The following is a 19490-nucleotide window of genomic DNA, read 5'->3' on the forward strand; positions in this document are numbered from 1 at the left end:
AATGTCTCTAGTATAATATTTCACCACTGGGTGGAATGTCTCTGTCTCTAGTATAATATTTCACCACTGGGTGGAATGTCTCTAGTATAATATTTCACCACTGGGTGGAATGTCTCTATTATAATATTTCACCACTGGGTGGAATGTCTCTAGTATAATATTTCACCACTGGGTGGAATGTCTCTAGTACAATATTTCACCACTGGGAGGAATGTCTCTAGTATAATATTTCACCACTGGGTGGAATGTCTCTGTCTCTAGTATAATATTTCACCACTGGGTGGAATGTCTCTAGTATAATATTTCACCACTGGGTGGAATGTCTCTGTCTCTAGTATAATATTTCACCACTGGGTGGAATGTCTCTAGTATAATATTTCACCACTGGGTGGAATGTCTCTAGTACAATATTTCACCACTGGGAGGAATGTCTCTAGTATAATATTTCACCACTGGGTGGAATGTCTCTAGTATAATATTTCACCACTGGGTGGAATGTCTCTAGTATAATATTTCACCACTGGGTGGAATGTCTCTAGTACAATATTTCACCACTGGGTGGAATGTCTCTAGTATAATATTTCACCACTGGGTGGAATGTCTCTGGTATAATATTTCACCACTGGGTGGAATGTCTCTGGTATAATATTTCACCACTGGGTAGAATGTCTCTGTCTCTAGTATAATATTTCACCACTGGGTGGAATGTCTCTGTCTCTAGTATAATATTTCACCACTGGGTGGACTGTCTCTAGTATAATATTTCACCACTGGGTGGAATGTCTCTGTCTCTAGTATAATATTTCACCACTGGGTGGAATGTCTCTGTCTCTAGTATAATATTTCACCACTGGGTGGAATGTCTCTAGTATAATATTTCACCACTGGGTGGAATGTCTCTAGTATAATATTTCACCACTGGGTGGAATGTCTCTGGTATAATATTTCACCACTGGGTAGAATGTCTCTAGTATAATATTTCACCACTGGGTAGAATGTCTCTAGTATAATATTTCACCACTGGGTGGAATGTCTCTAGTATAATATTTCACCACTGGGTGGAATGTCTCTGTCTCTAGTATAATATTTCACCACTGGGTGGAATGTCTCTAGTATAATATTTCACCACTGGGTGGAATGTCTCTGTCTCTAGTATAATATTTCTCCACTGGGTGGAATGTCTCTAGTATAATATTTCTCCACTGGGTGGAATGTCTCTGTCTCTAGTATAATATTTCACCACTGGGTGGAATGTCTCTGTCTCTAGTATAATATTTCACCACTGGGTGGAATGTCTCTAGTATAATATTTCACCACTGGGAGGAATGTCTCTAGTATAATATTTCACCACTGGGTGGAATGTCTCTGTCTCTAGTATAATATTTCACCACTGGGTGGAATGTCTCTAGTATAATATTTCACCACTGGGTGGAATGTCTCTAGTATAATATTTCACCACTAGGTGGAATGTCTCTAGTATAATATTTCACCACTGGGAGGAATGTCTCTAGTATAATATTTCACCACTAGGTGGAATGTCTCTAGTATAATATTTCACCACTGGGTGGAATGTCTCTGTCTCTAGTATAATATTTCACCACTGGGTGGAATGTCTCTAGTATAATATTTCACCACTGGGAGGAATGTCTCTAGTATAATATTTCACCACTGGGAGGAATGTCTCTAGTATAATATTTCACCACTAGGTGGAATGTCTCTAGTATAATATTTCACCACTGGGTGGAATGTCTCTAGTATAATATTTCACCACTGGGAGGAATGTCTCTAGTATAATATTTCACCACTGGGTAGAATGTCTCTAGTATAATATTTCACCACTGGGAGGAATGTCTCTAGTATAATATTTCACCACTGGGAGGAATGTCTCTAGTATAATATTTCACCCCTGGGTGGAATGTCTCTAGTATAATATTTCACCCCTGGGTGGAATGTCTCTAGTGTAATATTTCACCACTGGGTGGAATGTCTCTGTCTCTAGTATAATATTTCACCACTAGGTGGAATGTCTCTAGTATAATATTTCACCACTGGGAGGAATGTCTCTAGTATAATATTTCACCACTGGGAGGAATGTCTCTAGTATAATATTTCACCACTGGGAGGAATGTCTCTAGTATAATATTTCACCACTGGGAGGAATGTCTCTAGTATAATATTTCACCACTGGGTGGAATGTCTCTAGTATAATATTTCACCACTGGCTGGAATGTCTCTAGTATAATATTTCACCACTGGGTGGAATGTCTCTAGTATAATATTTCACCACTGGGTGGAATGTCTCTGTCTCTAGTATAATATTTCACCACTGGGTGGAATGTCTCTAGTATAATATTTCACCACTGGGAGGAATGTCTCTAGTATAATATTTCACCACTTGCTGGAATGTCTCTGTCTCTAGTATAATATTTCACCACTGGGTGGAATGTCTCTAGTATAATATTTCACCACTGGGTGGAATGTCTCTAGTATAATATTTCACCACTGGGTGGAGCTCTTGAGTCATGAAAAATACTGGCGCCTCATTCTCTCTGTGAAGAGAGAGTGACACGTTGTATTTGTTTGCTTTATGTGTGTGTGTGTGTGTGTTCTGGGCTGAAAGCCCGTAATGACAGAATGATTGCATGTTTCCATATGAGCAGCGAAGCACATCAGACACATTACAAACACTGCACTGCATCTAACACACACACACACACACACTATATTTTTCTCTCATGACTACCCCAGTGTTTGTTGTACACTGAGTGGCCAGATTATTAGGTACATCACCTTGTTCGCCAAAATAGATGGCTCCTACAGACAGGGAGTCACGTGACTTGCTATAGAAAGCAGGCAGACAGGCATCGAGGCATTCAGTTACTGTTTGATTGAACGTTAGGATGGGAAAATGAGTGACCTGAGAGACGTTGAGCGTGATTTGGTCCTCAGTGCCTGGTGCACCGGATCCTATGTCTCAAACATGGCTGTACCTAATAAACTGTGTGAATTGAATGTTAAATGGTGCACGTTCTCTCTCCCATACGATACTCTCACATAGCATTACCCCCCCCCCCCCCCTCTCTCTCCCATACGGTACTCTCACATAGCATTACCCCCCCTCTCTCTCATACGATACTCTCACATAGCATTACCCCCCCCCCCCCCCCTCTCTCCCATACGGTACTCTCACATAGCATTACCCCCCCTCTCTCTCATACGATACTCTCACATAGCATTACCCCCCCCCCCCCCCCTCTCTCCCATACGGTACTCTCACATAGCATTACCCCCCCTCTCTCCCATACGGTACTCTCACATAGCATTACCCCCCCCCCCCCCCCCCTCTCTCCCATACGGTACTCTCACATAGCATTACCCCCCCCCCTCTCTCCCATACGGTACTCTCACATAGCATTACCCCCCCTCTCTCCCATACAGTACTCTCACATAGCATTACCCCCCCCCCCCCCCCCTCTCTCCCATACGGTACTCTCACATAGCATTGCCCCCCCCCCCCCCCCCCCCCCCCTCTCCCATACGTCATTGTCCTGTTGAAAAACAAATGATAGTGGGTCTAAGCCCAAACCAGATGGGATGGTTTATCGCTGCAGAATGCTGTGGTTGTCGTGCTGGATAAGTGTGCCTTGAATTCTAAATCAATTATGTCACTGTCACCAGCAAAGCACCATCACACCTCCTCCTCCGTGCTTCACGGTGGGAACCACACATGTGGAGATCATCCGTTCACCTACTCTCCGCCTCACAAAGACACGGCGGTTGGAACCAAAAATTGCAGATTTGGACTCATTAGACCAAAGGACAGATTTCCACCGGTCTAATGTCCATTGATCGTGTTTCTTGGCCCAAGCAAGTCTCTTCTTCTTATTGGTGTCCGTCAGTAGTGGTTTCTTTGCAGGAATTTGACCATGAAGGCCTGATTCACACAGTCTCCTCTGAACAGTTGATGTTGAGATGTGTCAGTTACTTGAACTCTGTGAAGCATTTATTTGGTCTGCAATTTCTGAGGCTGGTAACTAATGAACTTATCCTCTGCAGCAGAGGTAACTCCCTGGTCTTCCTTTCCTGTGGCGGTCCTCATGAGAGACAGTTAACTGTAATGAACTTATCCTCTGCAGCAGAGGTAACTCCCTGGTCTTCCTTTCCTGTGGCGGTCCTCATGAGAGACAGTTAACTGTAATGAACTTATCCTCTGCAGCAGAGGTAACTCTGGGTCTTCCTGTGGTGGTCCTCATGAGAGACAGTTTCATCAGAGCGCCTGAGGGTTTTATAGACTGCACTTGAAGAAACTTTCAAAGTTCTTAACATTTTCCGGGATTGACTGTATATCACACACAGGTTAATATACTGTATGTCTCTGGGTGTAGCTGTACCACACACAGGTTAATATACTGTATGTCTCTGGGTGTAGCTGTATCACACACAGGTTAATATACTGTATGTCTCTGGGTGTAGCTGTACCACACAGGTTAATATACTGTATGTCTCTGGGTGTAGCTGTACCACACACAGGTTAATATACTGTATGTCTATAGGGTGTAGCTGTACCACACACAGGTTAATATACTGTATGTCTCTGGGTGTAGCTGTACCACACACAGGTTAATATACTGTATGTCTCTGGGTGTAGCTGTACCACACACAGGTTAATATACTGTATGTCTCTGGGTGTAGCTGTATCACACACAGGTTAATATACTGTATGTCTCTGGGTGTAGCTGTACCACACACAGGTTAATATACTGTATGTCTCTGGGTGTAGCTGTACCACACAGGTTAATATACTGTATGTCTCTGGGTGTAGCTGTACCACACACAGGTTAATATACTGTATGTCTCTGGGTGTAGCTGTACCACACACAGGTTAATATACTGTATGTCTCTGGGTGTAGCTGTATCACACACAGGTTAATATACTGTATGTCTCTGGGTGTAGCTGTACCACACAGGTTAATATACTGTATGTCTATAGGGTGTAGCTGTACCACACAGGTTAATATACTGTATGTCTCTGGGTGTAGCTGTACCACACACAGGTTAATATACTGTATGTCTATAGGGTGTAGCTGTACCACACACAGGTTAATATACTGTATGTCTATAGGGTGTAGCTGTATCACACACAGGTTAATATACTGTATGTCTATAGGGTGTAGCTGTATCACACAGGTTAATATACTGTATGTCTCTGGGTGTAGCTGTATCACACAGGTTAATATACTGTATGTCTCTGGGTGTAGCTGTACCACACACAGGTTAATATACTGTATGTCTCTGGGTGTAGCTGTATCACACAGGTTAATATACTGTATGTCTCTGGGTGTAGCTGTACCACACACAGGTTAATATACTGTATGTCTATAGGGTGTAGCTGTACCACACACAGGTTAATATACTGTATGTCTATAGGGTGTAGCTGTATCACACACAGGTTAATATACTGTATGTCTATAGGGTGTAGCTGTATCACACAGGTTAATATACTGTATGTCTCTGGGTGTAGCTGTATCACACAGGTTAATATACTGTATGTCTCTGGGTGTAGCTGTACCACACACAGGTTAATATACTGTATGTCTCTGGGTGTAGCTGTACCACACACAGGTTAATATACTGTATGTCTATAGGGTGTAGCTGTATCACACACAGGTTAATATACTGTATGTCTCTGGGTGTAGCTGTACCACACACAGGTTAATATACTGTATGTCTCTGGGTGTAGCTGTATCACACAGGTTAATATACTGTATGTCTCTGGGTGTAGCTGTATCACACACAGGTTAATATACTGTATGTCTCTGGGTGTAGCTGTATCACACACAGGTTAATATACTGTATGTCTCTGGGTGTAGCTGTACCACACACAGGTTAATATACTGTATGTCTATAGGGTGTAGCTGTATCACACACAGGTTAATATACTGTATGTCTCTGGGTGTAGCTGTACCACACACAGGTTAATATACTGTATGTCTATAGGGTGTAGCTGTACCACACAGGTTAATATACTGTATGTCTCTGGGTGTAGCTGTACCACACACAGGTTAATATACTGTATGTCTCTGGGTGTAGCTGTATCACACACAGGTTAATATACTGTATGTCTATAGGGTGTAGCTGTATCACACACAGGTTAATATACTGTATGTCTCTGGGTGTAGCTGTACCACACACAGGTTAATATACTGTATGTCTATAGGGTGTAGCTGTATCACACACAGGTTAATATACTGTATGTCTCTGGGTGTAGCTGTATCACACACAGGTTAATATACTGTATGTCTCTGGGTGTAGCTGTACCACACACAGGTTAATATACTGTATGTCTATAGGGTGTAGCTGTATCACACACAGGTTAATATACTGTATGTCTCTGGGTGTAGCTGTACCACACACAGGTTAATATACTGTATGTCTATAGGGTGTAGCTGTATCACACACAGGTTAATATACTGTATGTCTCTGGGTGTAGCTGTACCACACACAGGTTAATATACTGTATGTCTATAGGGTGTAGCTGTATCACACACAGGTTAATATACTGTATGTCTCTGGGTGTAGCTGTACCACACACAGGTTAATATACTGTATGTCTATAGGGTGTAGCTGTACCACACACAGGTTAATATACTGTATGTCTATAGGGTGTAGCTGTATCACACACAGGTTAATATACTGTATGTCTCTGGGTGTAGCTGTATCACACAGGTTAATATACTGTATGTCTCTGGGTGTAGCTGTATCACACACAGGTTAATATACTGTATGTCTCTGGGTGTAGCTGTACCACACACAGGTTAATATACTGTATGTCTATAGGGTGTAGCTGTATCACACACAGGTTAATATACTGTATGTCTCTGGGTGTAGCTGTACCACACACAGGTTAATATACTGTATGTCTATAGGGTGTAGCTGTATCACACACAGGTTAATATACTGTATGTCTATAGGGTGTAGCTGTACCACACAGGTTAATATACTGTATGTCTCTGGGTGTAGCTGTACCACACACAGGTTAATATACTGTATGTCTCTGGGTGTAGCTGTATCACACACAGGTTAATATACTGTATGTCTATAGGGTGTAGCTGTACCACACAGGTTAATATACTGTATGTCTCTGGGTGTAGCTGTATCACACACAGGTTAATATACTGTATGTCTATAGGGTGTAGCTGTACCACACAGGTTAATATACTGTATGTCTCTGGGTGTAGCTGTACCACACACAGGTTAATATACTGTATGTCTCTGGGTGTAGCTGTATCACACACAGGTTAATATACTGTATGTCTCTGGGTGTAGCTGTATCACACACAGGTTAATATACTGTATGTCTCTGGGTGTAGCTGTACCACACACAGGTTAATATACTGTATGTCTCTGGGTGTAGCTGTATCACACACAGGTTAATATACTGTATGTCTATAGGGTGTAGCTGTACCACACAGGTTAATATACTGTATGTCTATAGGGTGTAGCTGTATCACACACAGGTTAATATACTGTATGTCTCTGGGTGTAGCTGTATCACACAGGTTAATATACTGTATGTCTCTGGGTGTAGCTGTACCACACACAGGTTAATATACTGTATGTCTATAGGGCGTAGCTGTACCACACAGGTTAATATACTGTATGTCTATAGGGTGTAGCTGTATCACACACAGGTTAATATACTGTATGTCTCTGGGTGTAGCTGTATCACACACAGGTTAATATACTGTATGTCTATAGGGTGTAGCTGTACCACACACAGGTTAATATACTGTATGTCTCTGGGTGTAGCTGTATCACACACAGGTTAATATACTGTATGTCTCTGGGTGTAGCTGTATCACACAGGTTAATATACTGTATGTCTCTGGGTGTAGCTGTACCACACACAGGTTAATATACTGTATGTCTATAGGGTGTAGCTGTATCACACACAGGTTAATATACTGTATGTCTCTGGGTGTAGCTGTATCACACACAGGTTAATATACTGTATGTCTCTGGGTGTAGCTGTATCACACACAGGTTAATATACTGTATGTCTCTGGGTGTAGCTGTACCACACACAGGTTAATATACTGTATGTCTCTGGGTGTAGCTGTACCACACACAGGTTAATATACTGTATGTCTCTGGGTGTAGCTGTATCACACACAGGTTAATATACTGTATGTCTATAGGGTGTAGCTGTACCACACAGGTTAATATACTGTATGTCTCTGGGTGTAGCTGTACCACACACAGGTTAATATACTGTATGTCTCTGGGTGTAGCTGTACCACACACAGGTTAATATACTGTATGTCTCTGGGTGTAGCTGTACCACACACAGGTTAATATACTGTATGTCTCTGGGTGTAGCTGTATCACACACAGGTTAATATACTGTATGTCTCTGGGTGTAGCTGTACCACACACAGGTTAATATACTGTATGTCTATAGGGTGTAGCTGTATCACACACAGGTTAATATACTGTATGTCTCTGGGTGTAGCTGTACCACACACAGGTTAATATACTGTATGTCTATAGGGTGTAGCTGTACCACACACAGGTTAATATACTGTATGTCTCTGGGTGTAGCTGTATCACACAGGTTAATATACTGTATGTCTATAGGGTGTAGCTGTACCACACACAGGTTAATATACTGTATGTCTCTGGGTGTAGCTGTACCACACACAGGTTAATATACTGTATGTCTCTGGGTGTAGCTGTACCACACACAGGTTAATATACTGTATGTCTCTGGGTGTAGCTGTATCACACACAGGTTAATATACTGTATGTCTCTGGGTGTAGCTGTATCACACACAGGTTAATATACTATATGTCTATAGGGTGTAGCTATACCACACAGGTTAATATACTGTATGTCTCTGGGTGTAGCTGTATCACACACAGGTTAATATACTGTATGTCTATAGGGTGTAGCTGTACCACACACAGGTTAATATACTGTATGTCTCTGGGTGTAGCTGTATCACACACAGGTTAATATACTGTATGTCTCTGGGTGTAGCTGTATCACACACAGGTTAATATACTGTATGTCTCTGGGTGTAGCTGTACCACACAGGTTAATATACTGTATGTCTCTGGGTGTAGCTGTACCACACACAGGTTAATATACTGTATGTCTATAGGGTGTAGCTGTACCACACAGGTTAATATACTGTATGTCTCTGGGTGTAGCTGTACCACACACAGGTTAATATACTGTATGTCTATAGGGTGTAGCTGTATCACACACAGGTTAATATACTGTATGTCTATAGGGTGTAGCTGTATCACACACAGGTTAATATACTGTATGTCTATAGGGTGTAGCTGTATCACACAGGTTAATATACTGTATGTCTCTGGGTGTAGCTGTATCACACACAGGTTAATATACTGTATGTCTCTGGGTGTAGCTGTACCACACACAGGTTAATATACTGTATGTCTCTGGGTGTAGCTGTACCACACACAGGTTAATATACTGTATGTCTATAGGGTGTAGCTGTATCACACACAGGTTAATATACTGTATGTCTATAGGGTGTAGCTGTATCACACACAGGTTAATATACTGTATGTCTCTGGGTGTAGCTGTACCACACACAGGTTAATATACTGTATGTCTCTGGGTGTAGCTGTATCACACACAGGTTAATATACTGTATGTCTCTGGGTGTAGCTGTACCACACACAGGTTAATATACTGTATGTCTCTGGGTGTAGCTGTATCACACACAGGTTAATATACTGTATGTCTCTGGGTGTAGCTGTACCACACACAGGTTAATATACTGTATGTCTATAGGGTGTAGCTGTATCACACACAGGTTAATATACTGTATGTCTCTGGGTGTAGCTGTACCACACACAGGTTAATATACTGTATGTCTCTGGGTGTAGCTGTACCACACACAGGTTAATATACTGTATGTCTATAGGGTGTAGCTGTACCACACACAGGTTAATATACTGTATGTCTCTGGGTGTAGCTGTACCACACACAGGTTAATATACTGTATGTCTCTGGGTGTAGCTGTACCACACACAGGTTAATATACTGTATGTCTCTGGGTGTAGCTGTACCACACAGGTTAATATACTGTATGTCTATAGGGTGTAGCTGTACCACACACAGGTTAATATACTGTATGTCTCTGGGTGTAGCTGTACCACACAGGTTAATATACTGTATGTCTCTGGGTGTAGCTGTACCACACACAGGTTAATATACTGTATGTCTCTGGGTGTAGCTGTATCACACACAGGTTAATATACTGTATGTCTCTGGGTGTAGCTGTACCACACACAGGTTAATATACTGTATGTCTCTGGGTGTAGCTGTATCACACACAGGTTAATATACTGTATGTCTCTGGGTGTAGCTGTATCACACAGGTTAATATACTGTATGTCTCTGGGTGTAGCTGTACCACACACAGGTTAATATACTGTATGTCTCTGGGTGTAGCTGTATCACACACAGGTTAATATACTGTATGTCTCTGGGTGTAGCTGTATCACACACAGGTTAATATACTGTATGTCTCTGGGTGTAGCTGTACCACACAGGTTAATATACTGTATGTCTCTGGGTGTAGCTGTACCACACACAGGTTAATATACTGTATGTCTATAGGGTGTAGCTGTATCACACACAGGTTAATATACTGTATGTCTCTGGGTGTAGCTGTACCACACAGGTTAATATACTGTATGTCTCTGGGTGTAGCTGTACCACACACAGGTTAATATACTGTATGTCTATAGGGTGTAGCTGTACCACACAGGTTAATATACTGTATGTCTCTGGGTGTAGCTGTACCACACACAGGTTAATATACTGTATGTCTATAGGGTGTAGCTGTACCACACAGGTTAATATACTGTATGTCTCTGGGTGTAGCTGTATCACACACAGGTTAATATACTGTATGTCTATAGGGTGTAGCTGTATCACACACAGGTTAATATACTGTATGTCTCTGGGTGTAGCTGTATCACACACAGGTTAATATACTGTATGTCTATAGGGTGTAGCTGTATCACACACAGGTTAATATACTGTATGTCTCTGGGTGTAGCTGTATCACACACAGGTTAATATACTGTATGTCTCTGGGTGTAGCTGTATCACACACAGGTTAATATACTGTATGTCTCTGGGTGTAGCTGTATCACACACAGGTTAATATACTGTATGTCTCTGGGTGTAGCTGTACCACACACAGGTTAATATACTGTATGTCTCTGGGTGTAGCTGTATCACACACAGGTTAATATACTGTATGTCTATAGGGTGTAGCTGTATCACACAGGTTAATATACTGTATGTCTATAGGGTGTAGCTGTACCACACACAGGTTAATATACTGTATGTCTCTGGGTGTAGCTGTATCACACACAGGTTAATATACTGTATGTCTCTGGGTGTAGCTGTATCACACACAGGTTAATATACTGTATGTCTCTGGGTGTAGCTGTACCACACACAGGTTAATATACTGTATGTCTCTGGGTGTAGCTGTATCACACAGGTTAATATACTGTATGTCTATAGGGTGTAGCTGTACCACACACAGGTTAATATACTGTATGTCTCTGGGTGTAGCTGTACCACACAGGTTAATATACTGTATGTCTCTGGGTGTAGCTGTATCACACACAGGTTAATATACTGTATGTCTCTGGGTGTAGCTGTATCACACAGGTTAATATACTGTATGTCTCTGGGTGTAGCTGTACCACACACAGGTTAATATACTGTATGTCTCTGGGTGTAGCTGTATCACACACAGGTTAATATACTGTATGTCTATAGGGTGTAGCTGTACCACACAGGTTAATATACTGTATGTCTCTGGGTGTAGCTGTACCACACACAGGTTAATATACTGTATGTCTATAGGGTGTAGCTGTATCACACACAGGTTAATATACTGTATGTCTCTGGGTGTAGCTGTACCACACACAGGTTAATATACTGTATGTCTCTGGGTGTAGCTTTACCACACACAGGTTAATATACTGTATGTCTATAGGGTGTAGCTGTACCACACACAGGTTAATATACTGTATGTCTATAGGGTGTAGCTGTACCACACACAGGTTAATATACTGTATGTCTCTGGGTGTAGCTGTATCACACACAGGTTAATATACTGTATGTCTCTGGGTGTAGCTGTACCACACAGGTTAATATACTGTATGTCTCTGGGTGTAGCTGTACCACACAGGTTAATATACTGTATGTCTCTGGGTGTAGCTGTATCACACACAGGTTAATATACTGTATGTCTATAGGGTGTAGCTGTATCACACACAGGTTAATATACTGTATGTCTATAGGGTGTAGCTGTATCACACACAGGTTAATATACTGTATGTCTCTGGGTGTAGCTGTATCACACACAGGTTAATATACTGTATGTCTCTGGGTGTAGCTGTATCACACACAGGTTAATATACTGTATGTCTCTGGGTGTAGCTGTATCACACACAGGTTAATATACTGTATGTCTCTGGGTGTAGCTGTACCACACACAGGTTAATATACTGTATGTCTCTGGGTGTAGCTGTATCACACACAGGTTAATATACTGTATGTCTATAGGGTGTAGCTGTATCACACAGGTTAATATACTGTATGTCTATAGGGTGTAGCTGTACCACACACAGGTTAATATACTGTATGTCTCTGGGTGTAGCTGTATCACACACAGGTTAATATACTGTATGTCTCTGGGTGTAGCTGTATCACACACAGGTTAATATACTGTATGTCTCTGGGTGTAGCTGTACCACACACAGGTTAATATACTGTATGTCTCTGGGTGTAGCTGTATCACACAGGTTAATATACTGTATGTCTATAGGGTGTAGCTGTACCACACACAGGTTAATATACTGTATGTCTCTGGGTGTAGCTGTACCACACAGGTTAATATACTGTATGTCTCTGGGTGTAGCTGTATCACACACAGGTTAATATACTGTATGTCTCTGGGTGTAGCTGTATCACACAGGTTAATATACTGTATGTCTCTGGGTGTAGCTGTACCACACACAGGTTAATATACTGTATGTCTCTGGGTGTAGCTGTATCACACACAGGTTAATATACTGTATGTCTATAGGGTGTAGCTGTACCACACAGGTTAATATACTGTATGTCTCTGGGTGTAGCTGTACCACACACAGGTTAATATACTGTATGTCTATAGGGTGTAGCTGTATCACACACAGGTTAATATACTGTATGTCTCTGGGTGTAGCTGTACCACACACAGGTTAATATACTGTATGTCTCTGGGTGTAGCTTTACCACACACAGGTTAATATACTGTATGTCTATAGGGTGTAGCTGTACCACACACAGGTTAATATACTGTATGTCTATAGGGTGTAGCTGTACCACACACAGGTTAATATACTGTATGTCTCTGGGTGTAGCTGTATCACACACAGGTTAATATACTGTATGTCTCTGGGTGTAGCTGTACCACACAGGTTAATATACTGTATGTCTCTGGGTGTAGCTGTACCACACAGGTTAATATACTGTATGTCTCTGGGTGTAGCTGTATCACACACAGGTTAATATACTGTATGTCTATAGGGTGTAGCTGTATCACACACAGGTTAATATACTGTATGTCTCTGGGTGTAGCTGTACCACACACAGGTTAATATACTGTATGTCTCTGGGTGTAGCTGTACCACACACAGGTTAATATACTGTATGTCTATAGGGTGTAGCTGTACCACACACAGGTTAATATACTGTATGTCTCTGGGTGTAGCTGTATCACACAGGTTAATATACTGTATGTCTATAGGGTGTAGCTGTACCACACACAGGTTAATATACTGTATGTCTCTGGGTGTAGCTGTACCACACACAGGTTAATATACTGTATGTCTCTGGGTGTAGCTGTACCACAGCCTCTGGCATAGAAACAGACGGTGCATGGTTTTGTGTCCAGACTTTTTATATGAGAGATATTCGGGTTTTTTTCTAGCCCAGATTTGCGGGATGCTCTTAAAGGGGTACACACACATTTAACCATCATGAATTAGGTTAATAAACCCTATTTTAAGGTTTGTCACATTTTATTTTTATTTTTTGCAGTTGGGGTCAGATGAGATGGAGGTCATTACTAGTAAATGTACTGAACAAAAATATAAACATGCATCATTTCATTGATTTTATTGAGTTACAGTTGAGTTACAATTCATTAGACCAGATATGCACCCGTTGGTCAAAAGATGCCTCACAATAGGCATCAGGATCTCGAGAGGGTATTTTCGTGCCTTCAAATTGCCATTGTGTTCATTGTCCGTAGCTTATGCCTGCCTGCCTATACCATAACCCCAACCCGCCAGCATTGGGCCCTCTGTTCACAGCGTTGACATCAGCAAACCGCTCGCCCACACAGCGTCATACGTATGGTCTGCGGTTATGAGGCTGGTTGGATGTAAAAAAATTCTCTAAAATTACATTGGAGGTGGTTTATGGTAGAGAAATGAACATTCAATTCTCTGGCAACCGCTCTAGTTGACATTCCTGTAGTCAACGTGCGAATTGCACGCTCCCTCAACTTGACACGCCTGTGGCGTTGTGTTTGACACGACTGCACATTTTAGTGGCCGTTTTTATTATTGTCCCCCAGCACAAGGTGCACCTGTGTAATGATCCTGCTGTTTAATCAGCTTCTTGATATGCCACACCTGTCAGGTGGATGGGTTATTATACACTTTGAGAGAAATCAGCTTTGTTTGTTTTGTGCGTATGGAACATTTCCTGTAATGGTTTAGTTCAGCACATGAAACAGGGGAGCAACACTTTACATGTTGAGTTTATATATGTCTGTTCAGTTAAACTGTCACTGTGTTTAATAGGGTAGTAACCAGTAATAAACTGTCACAGTGTTTAACAGGGTAGTAACCAGTAATAAACTGTCACAGTGTTTAACAGGGTAGTAACCAGTAATAAACTGTCACGGTGTTTAACAGGGTAGTAACCAGTAATAAACTGTCACAGTGTTTAACAGGGTAGTAACCAGTAATAAACTGTCACAGTGTTTAACAGGGTAGTAACCAGTAATAAACTGTCACGGTGTTTAACAGGGTAGTAACCAGTAATAAACTGTCACAGTGTTTAACAGGGTAGTAACCAGTAATAAACTGTCACAGTGTTTAACAGGGTAGTAACCAGTAATAAACTGTCACGGTGTTTAACAGGGTAGTAACCAGTAATAAACTGTCACGGTGTTTAACAGGGTAGTAACCAGTAATAAACTGTCACAGTGTTTAACAGGGTAGTAACCAGTAATAAACTGTCAGTGTTTAACAGGGTAGTAACCAGTAATAAACTGTCACGGTGTTTAACAGGGTAGTAACCAGTAATAAACTGTCACGGTGTTTAACAGGGTAGTAACCAGTAATAAACTGTCACGGTGTTTAACAGGGTAGTAACCAGTAATAAACTGTCACGGTGTTTAACAGGGTAGTAACCAGTAATAAACTGTCACGGTGTTTAACAGGGTAGTAACCAGTAATAAACTGTCACGGTGTTTAACAGGGTAGTAACCAGTAATAAACTGTCACAGTGTTTAACAGGGTAGTAACCAGTAATAAACTGTCACGGTGTTTAACAGGGTAGTAACCAGTAATAAACTGTCACGGTGTTTAACAGGGTAGTAACCAGTAATAAACTGTCACGGTGTTTAACAGGGTAGTAACCAGTAATAAACTGTCACAGTGTTTAACAGGGTAGTAACCAGTAATAAACTGTCACAGTGTTTAACAGGGTAGTAACCAGTAATAAACTGTCACGGTGTTTAACAGGGTAGTAACCGGTAATAAACTGTCACGGTGTTTAACAGGGTGGTAACCAGTAATAAACTGTCACGGTGTTTAACAGGGTAGTAACCAGTAATAAACTGTCACGGTGTTTAACAGGGTAGTAACCAGTAATAAACTGTCACGGTGTTTAACAGGGTAGTAACCAGTAATAAACTGTCACGGTGTTTAACAGGGTAGTAACCAGTAATAAACTGTCACGGTGTTTAACAGGGTAGTAACCAGTAATAAACTGTCACGGTGTTTAACAGGGTAGTAACCAGTAATAAACTGTCAGTGTTTAACAGGGTAGTAACCAGTAATAAACTGTCACGGTGTTTAACAGGGTAGTAACCAGTAATAAACTGTCACGGTGTTTAACAGGGTAGTAACCAGTAATAAACTGTCACGGTGTTTAACAGGGTAGTAACCAGTAATAAACTGTCACAGTGTTTAACAGGGTAGTAACCAGTAATAAACTGTCACTGTGTTTAACAGGGTAGTAACCAGTAATAAACTGTCACAGTGTTTAACAGGGTAGTAACCAGTAATAAACTGTCACGGTGTTTAACAGGGTAGTAACCAGTAATAAACTGTCACGGTGTTTAACAGGGTAGTAACCAGTAATAAACTGTCACGGTGTTTAACAGGGTAGTAACCAGTAATAAACTGTCACGGTGTTTAACAGGGTAGTAACCAGTAATAAACTGTCACGGTGTTTAACAGGGTAGTAACCAGTAATAAACTGTCAGTGTTTAACAGGGTAGTAACCAGTAATAAACTGTCACGGTGTTTAACAGGGTAGTAACCAGTAATAAACTGTCACGGTGTTTAACAGGGTAGTAACCAGTAATAAACTGTCACGGTGTTTAACAGGGTAGTAACCAGTAATAAACTGTCACAGTGTTTAACAGGGTAGTAACCAGTAATAAACTGTCACGGTGTTTAACAGGGTAGTAACCAGTAATAAACTGTCACGGTGTTTAACAGGGTAGTAACCAGTAATAAACTGTCACGGTGTTTAACAGGGTAGTAACCAGTAATAAACTGTCACGGTGTTTAACAGGGTAGTAACCAGTAATAAACTGTCACGGTGTTTAACAGGGTAGTAACCAGTAATAAACTGTCACGGTGTTTAACAGGGTAGTAACCAGTAATAAACTGTCACTGTGTTTAACAGGGTAGTAACCAGTAATAAACTGTCACAGTGTTTAACAGGGTAGTAACCACTGCTCCAGACTGTGTAATTTGAGGAGAAGGGAAGCTGGTGGAAATAATTTTAATAGTTAGTCTTTTGAAAGAATAGACTTGAAAGAATAGAATCTTCCGGAGAGTTTAGATTCAGCAATTATCCCAAATGGCACCCGATTCCCTATGGGCCCTGTATAGTAGTGCACTATATAGGGAATTGGGCCCTGGTCTATAGTAGTGCACTATATAGGGAATAGGGCTCTGGTCAGAAGTAGTGCACTATATAGGGAATAGGGCTCTGGTCTAAAGTAGTGTACTATATAGTGAATAGGGCTCTGGTCTATAGTAGTGCACTATATAGGGAATAGGGCTCTGGTCTATAGTAGTGTTCTATATAGGGAATAGGGCTCTGGTCTATAGTAGGGTTCTATATAGGGAATAGGGCTCTGGTCTATAGTAGTGCACTATATAGGGAATAGGGCTCTGGTCTATAGTAGTGTTCTATATAGGGAATAGGGCTCTGGTCTATAGTAGTGCACTATATAGGGAATAGGGCTCTGGTCTATAGTAGTGTTCTATATAGGGAATAGGGCTCTGGTCTATAGTAGTGCACTATATAGGGAATAGGGCTCTGGTCTATAGTAGTGCACTATATAGGGAATAGGGCTCTGGTCTATAGTAGGGTTCTATATAGGGAATAGGGCTCTGGTCTATAGTAGTGCACTATATAGGGAATAGGGCTCTGGTCTATAGTAGTGTTCTATATAGGGAATAGGGCTCTGGTCTATAGTAGGGTTCTATATAGGGAATAGGGCTCTGGTCTATAGTAGTGCACTATATAGGGAATAGGGCTCTGGTCTATAGTAGTGTTCTATATAGGGAATAGGGTGCTACTTGGGAGACCGACGGGGTTGGTTAATTGAGCTGCTGTAGTCGAGCTCCATCAGTTAAGCTTTAGGACTGGAGACTGGAGCACTTTGACAAGCTGTGTGATCTCTTTAGAACCTACCTATCTGTCTGTTCCCTCACACTAATTAGTCCTCATCTCTCTTCCCTCCTTCCTCCTCTCTTCCTTCTCTCCTCCTCTCTTCCCTCTCCTCCCCTGCTCTCTCTTCCCTCTCTCCTCCTCCCCTGCTCTCTCTTCCCTCTCTCCTCCTCCTCCCCTGCTCTCTCTTCCCTCTCTCCTCCTCCTCCCCTGCTCTCTCTTCCCTCTCTCCTCCTCCTCCCCTGCTCTCTCTTCCCTCTCTCCTCCTCCTCCCCTGCTCTCTCTTCCCTCTCTCCTCCTCCCCTGCTCTCTCTTCCCTCTCTCCTCCTCTCTCCTCCTCTCTCCTCTGTCCAGTGTGTTAACTGTGTGTTGTGTCCCCTGCAGGACACCAGAGGATCTGTCCAGAGAGGTGATTCAGATCCAACAACGAGAGATCGCTGTCAAACAACACAACTACACTCTCACCAGCAGGTAACACACACATCATGATGCTTCATCAGCTTCTTCATATACCACACCTGTCAGGTGAATGGATTGATTATCTTGGCAAAGGACAAACGCTCACTAGCTCATGAGACACGGTTCAGTGTAGTTAGTGTGCTCTGTTTAGTTAGCATGCTATAGGTATCAGATGCTCTGTTTAGTTAGCATGCTATAGGTATCAGATGCTCTGTTTAGTTAGCGTGCTATAGTACTATAGGTATCAGATGCTCTGTTTAGTTAGCGTGCTATAGAACTATAGGTATCAGATGCTCTGTTTAGTTAGCGTGCTATAGAACTATAGGTATCAGATGCTCTGTTTAGTTAGCGTGCTGTAGAACTATAGGTATCAGATGCTCTGTTTAGTTAGCGTGCTATAGAACTATAGGTATCAGATGCTCTGTTTAGTTAGCGTGCTATAGTATTATAGGTATCAGATGCTCTGTTTAGTTAGCGTGCTATAGAACTATAGGTATCAGATGCTCTGTTTAGTTAGCGTGCTATAGAACTATAGGTATCAGATGCTCTGTTTAGTTAGCGTGCTATAGAACTATAGGTATCAGGTGCTCTGTTTAGTTAGCGTGCTATAGTACTATAGGTATCAGATGCTCTGTTTAGTTAGCGTGCTATAGAACTATAGGTATCAGATGCTCTGTTTAGTTAGCGTGCTATAGAACTATAGGTATCAAATGCTCTGTTTAGTTAGCGTGCTATAGTACTATAGTCCTATAGGTATCAGATGCTCTGTTTAGTTAGCGTGCTATAGTACTATAGGTATCAGATGCTCTGTTTAGTTAGCGTGCTATAGTATTATAGGTATCAGATGCTCTGTTTAGTTAGCGTGCTATAGTATTATAGGTATCAGATGCTCTGTTTAGTTAGTGTCTCCTCCTCCTTCAGCTCTCCTTCTCTCTATCGTGTCCACCTCTCCCCCTCCCCAGCTCTCCTTCTTTCTCTCCCCCTCCTTCCCCTC

At 41.7% G+C, this 19490-nt stretch overlaps 1 protein-coding gene across 2 annotated transcripts in view; it reads left to right on the top strand.

Moving 5' to 3' along the window:
* LOC118940177 (mitotic spindle assembly checkpoint protein MAD1-like) overlaps positions 1-19490 on the top strand; it is a 102570-nt gene that overhangs the window by 11916 nt on the left and 71164 nt on the right. For both annotated transcript variants that reach the window (XM_036948491.1, XM_036948492.1), the window contains one exon: positions 18422-18508. In XM_036948491.1, coding sequence (XP_036804386.1) covers positions 18422-18508 — 87 coding nt within the window. The remainder of the gene's footprint in view (positions 1-18421; positions 18509-19490) is intronic.

Source organism: Oncorhynchus mykiss, chromosome 17, assembly GCF_013265735.2.
Source record: "Oncorhynchus mykiss isolate Arlee chromosome 17, USDA_OmykA_1.1, whole genome shotgun sequence".
In the NCBI taxonomy this organism is placed as follows: Eukaryota; Metazoa; Chordata; class Actinopteri; order Salmoniformes; family Salmonidae; genus Oncorhynchus; species Oncorhynchus mykiss.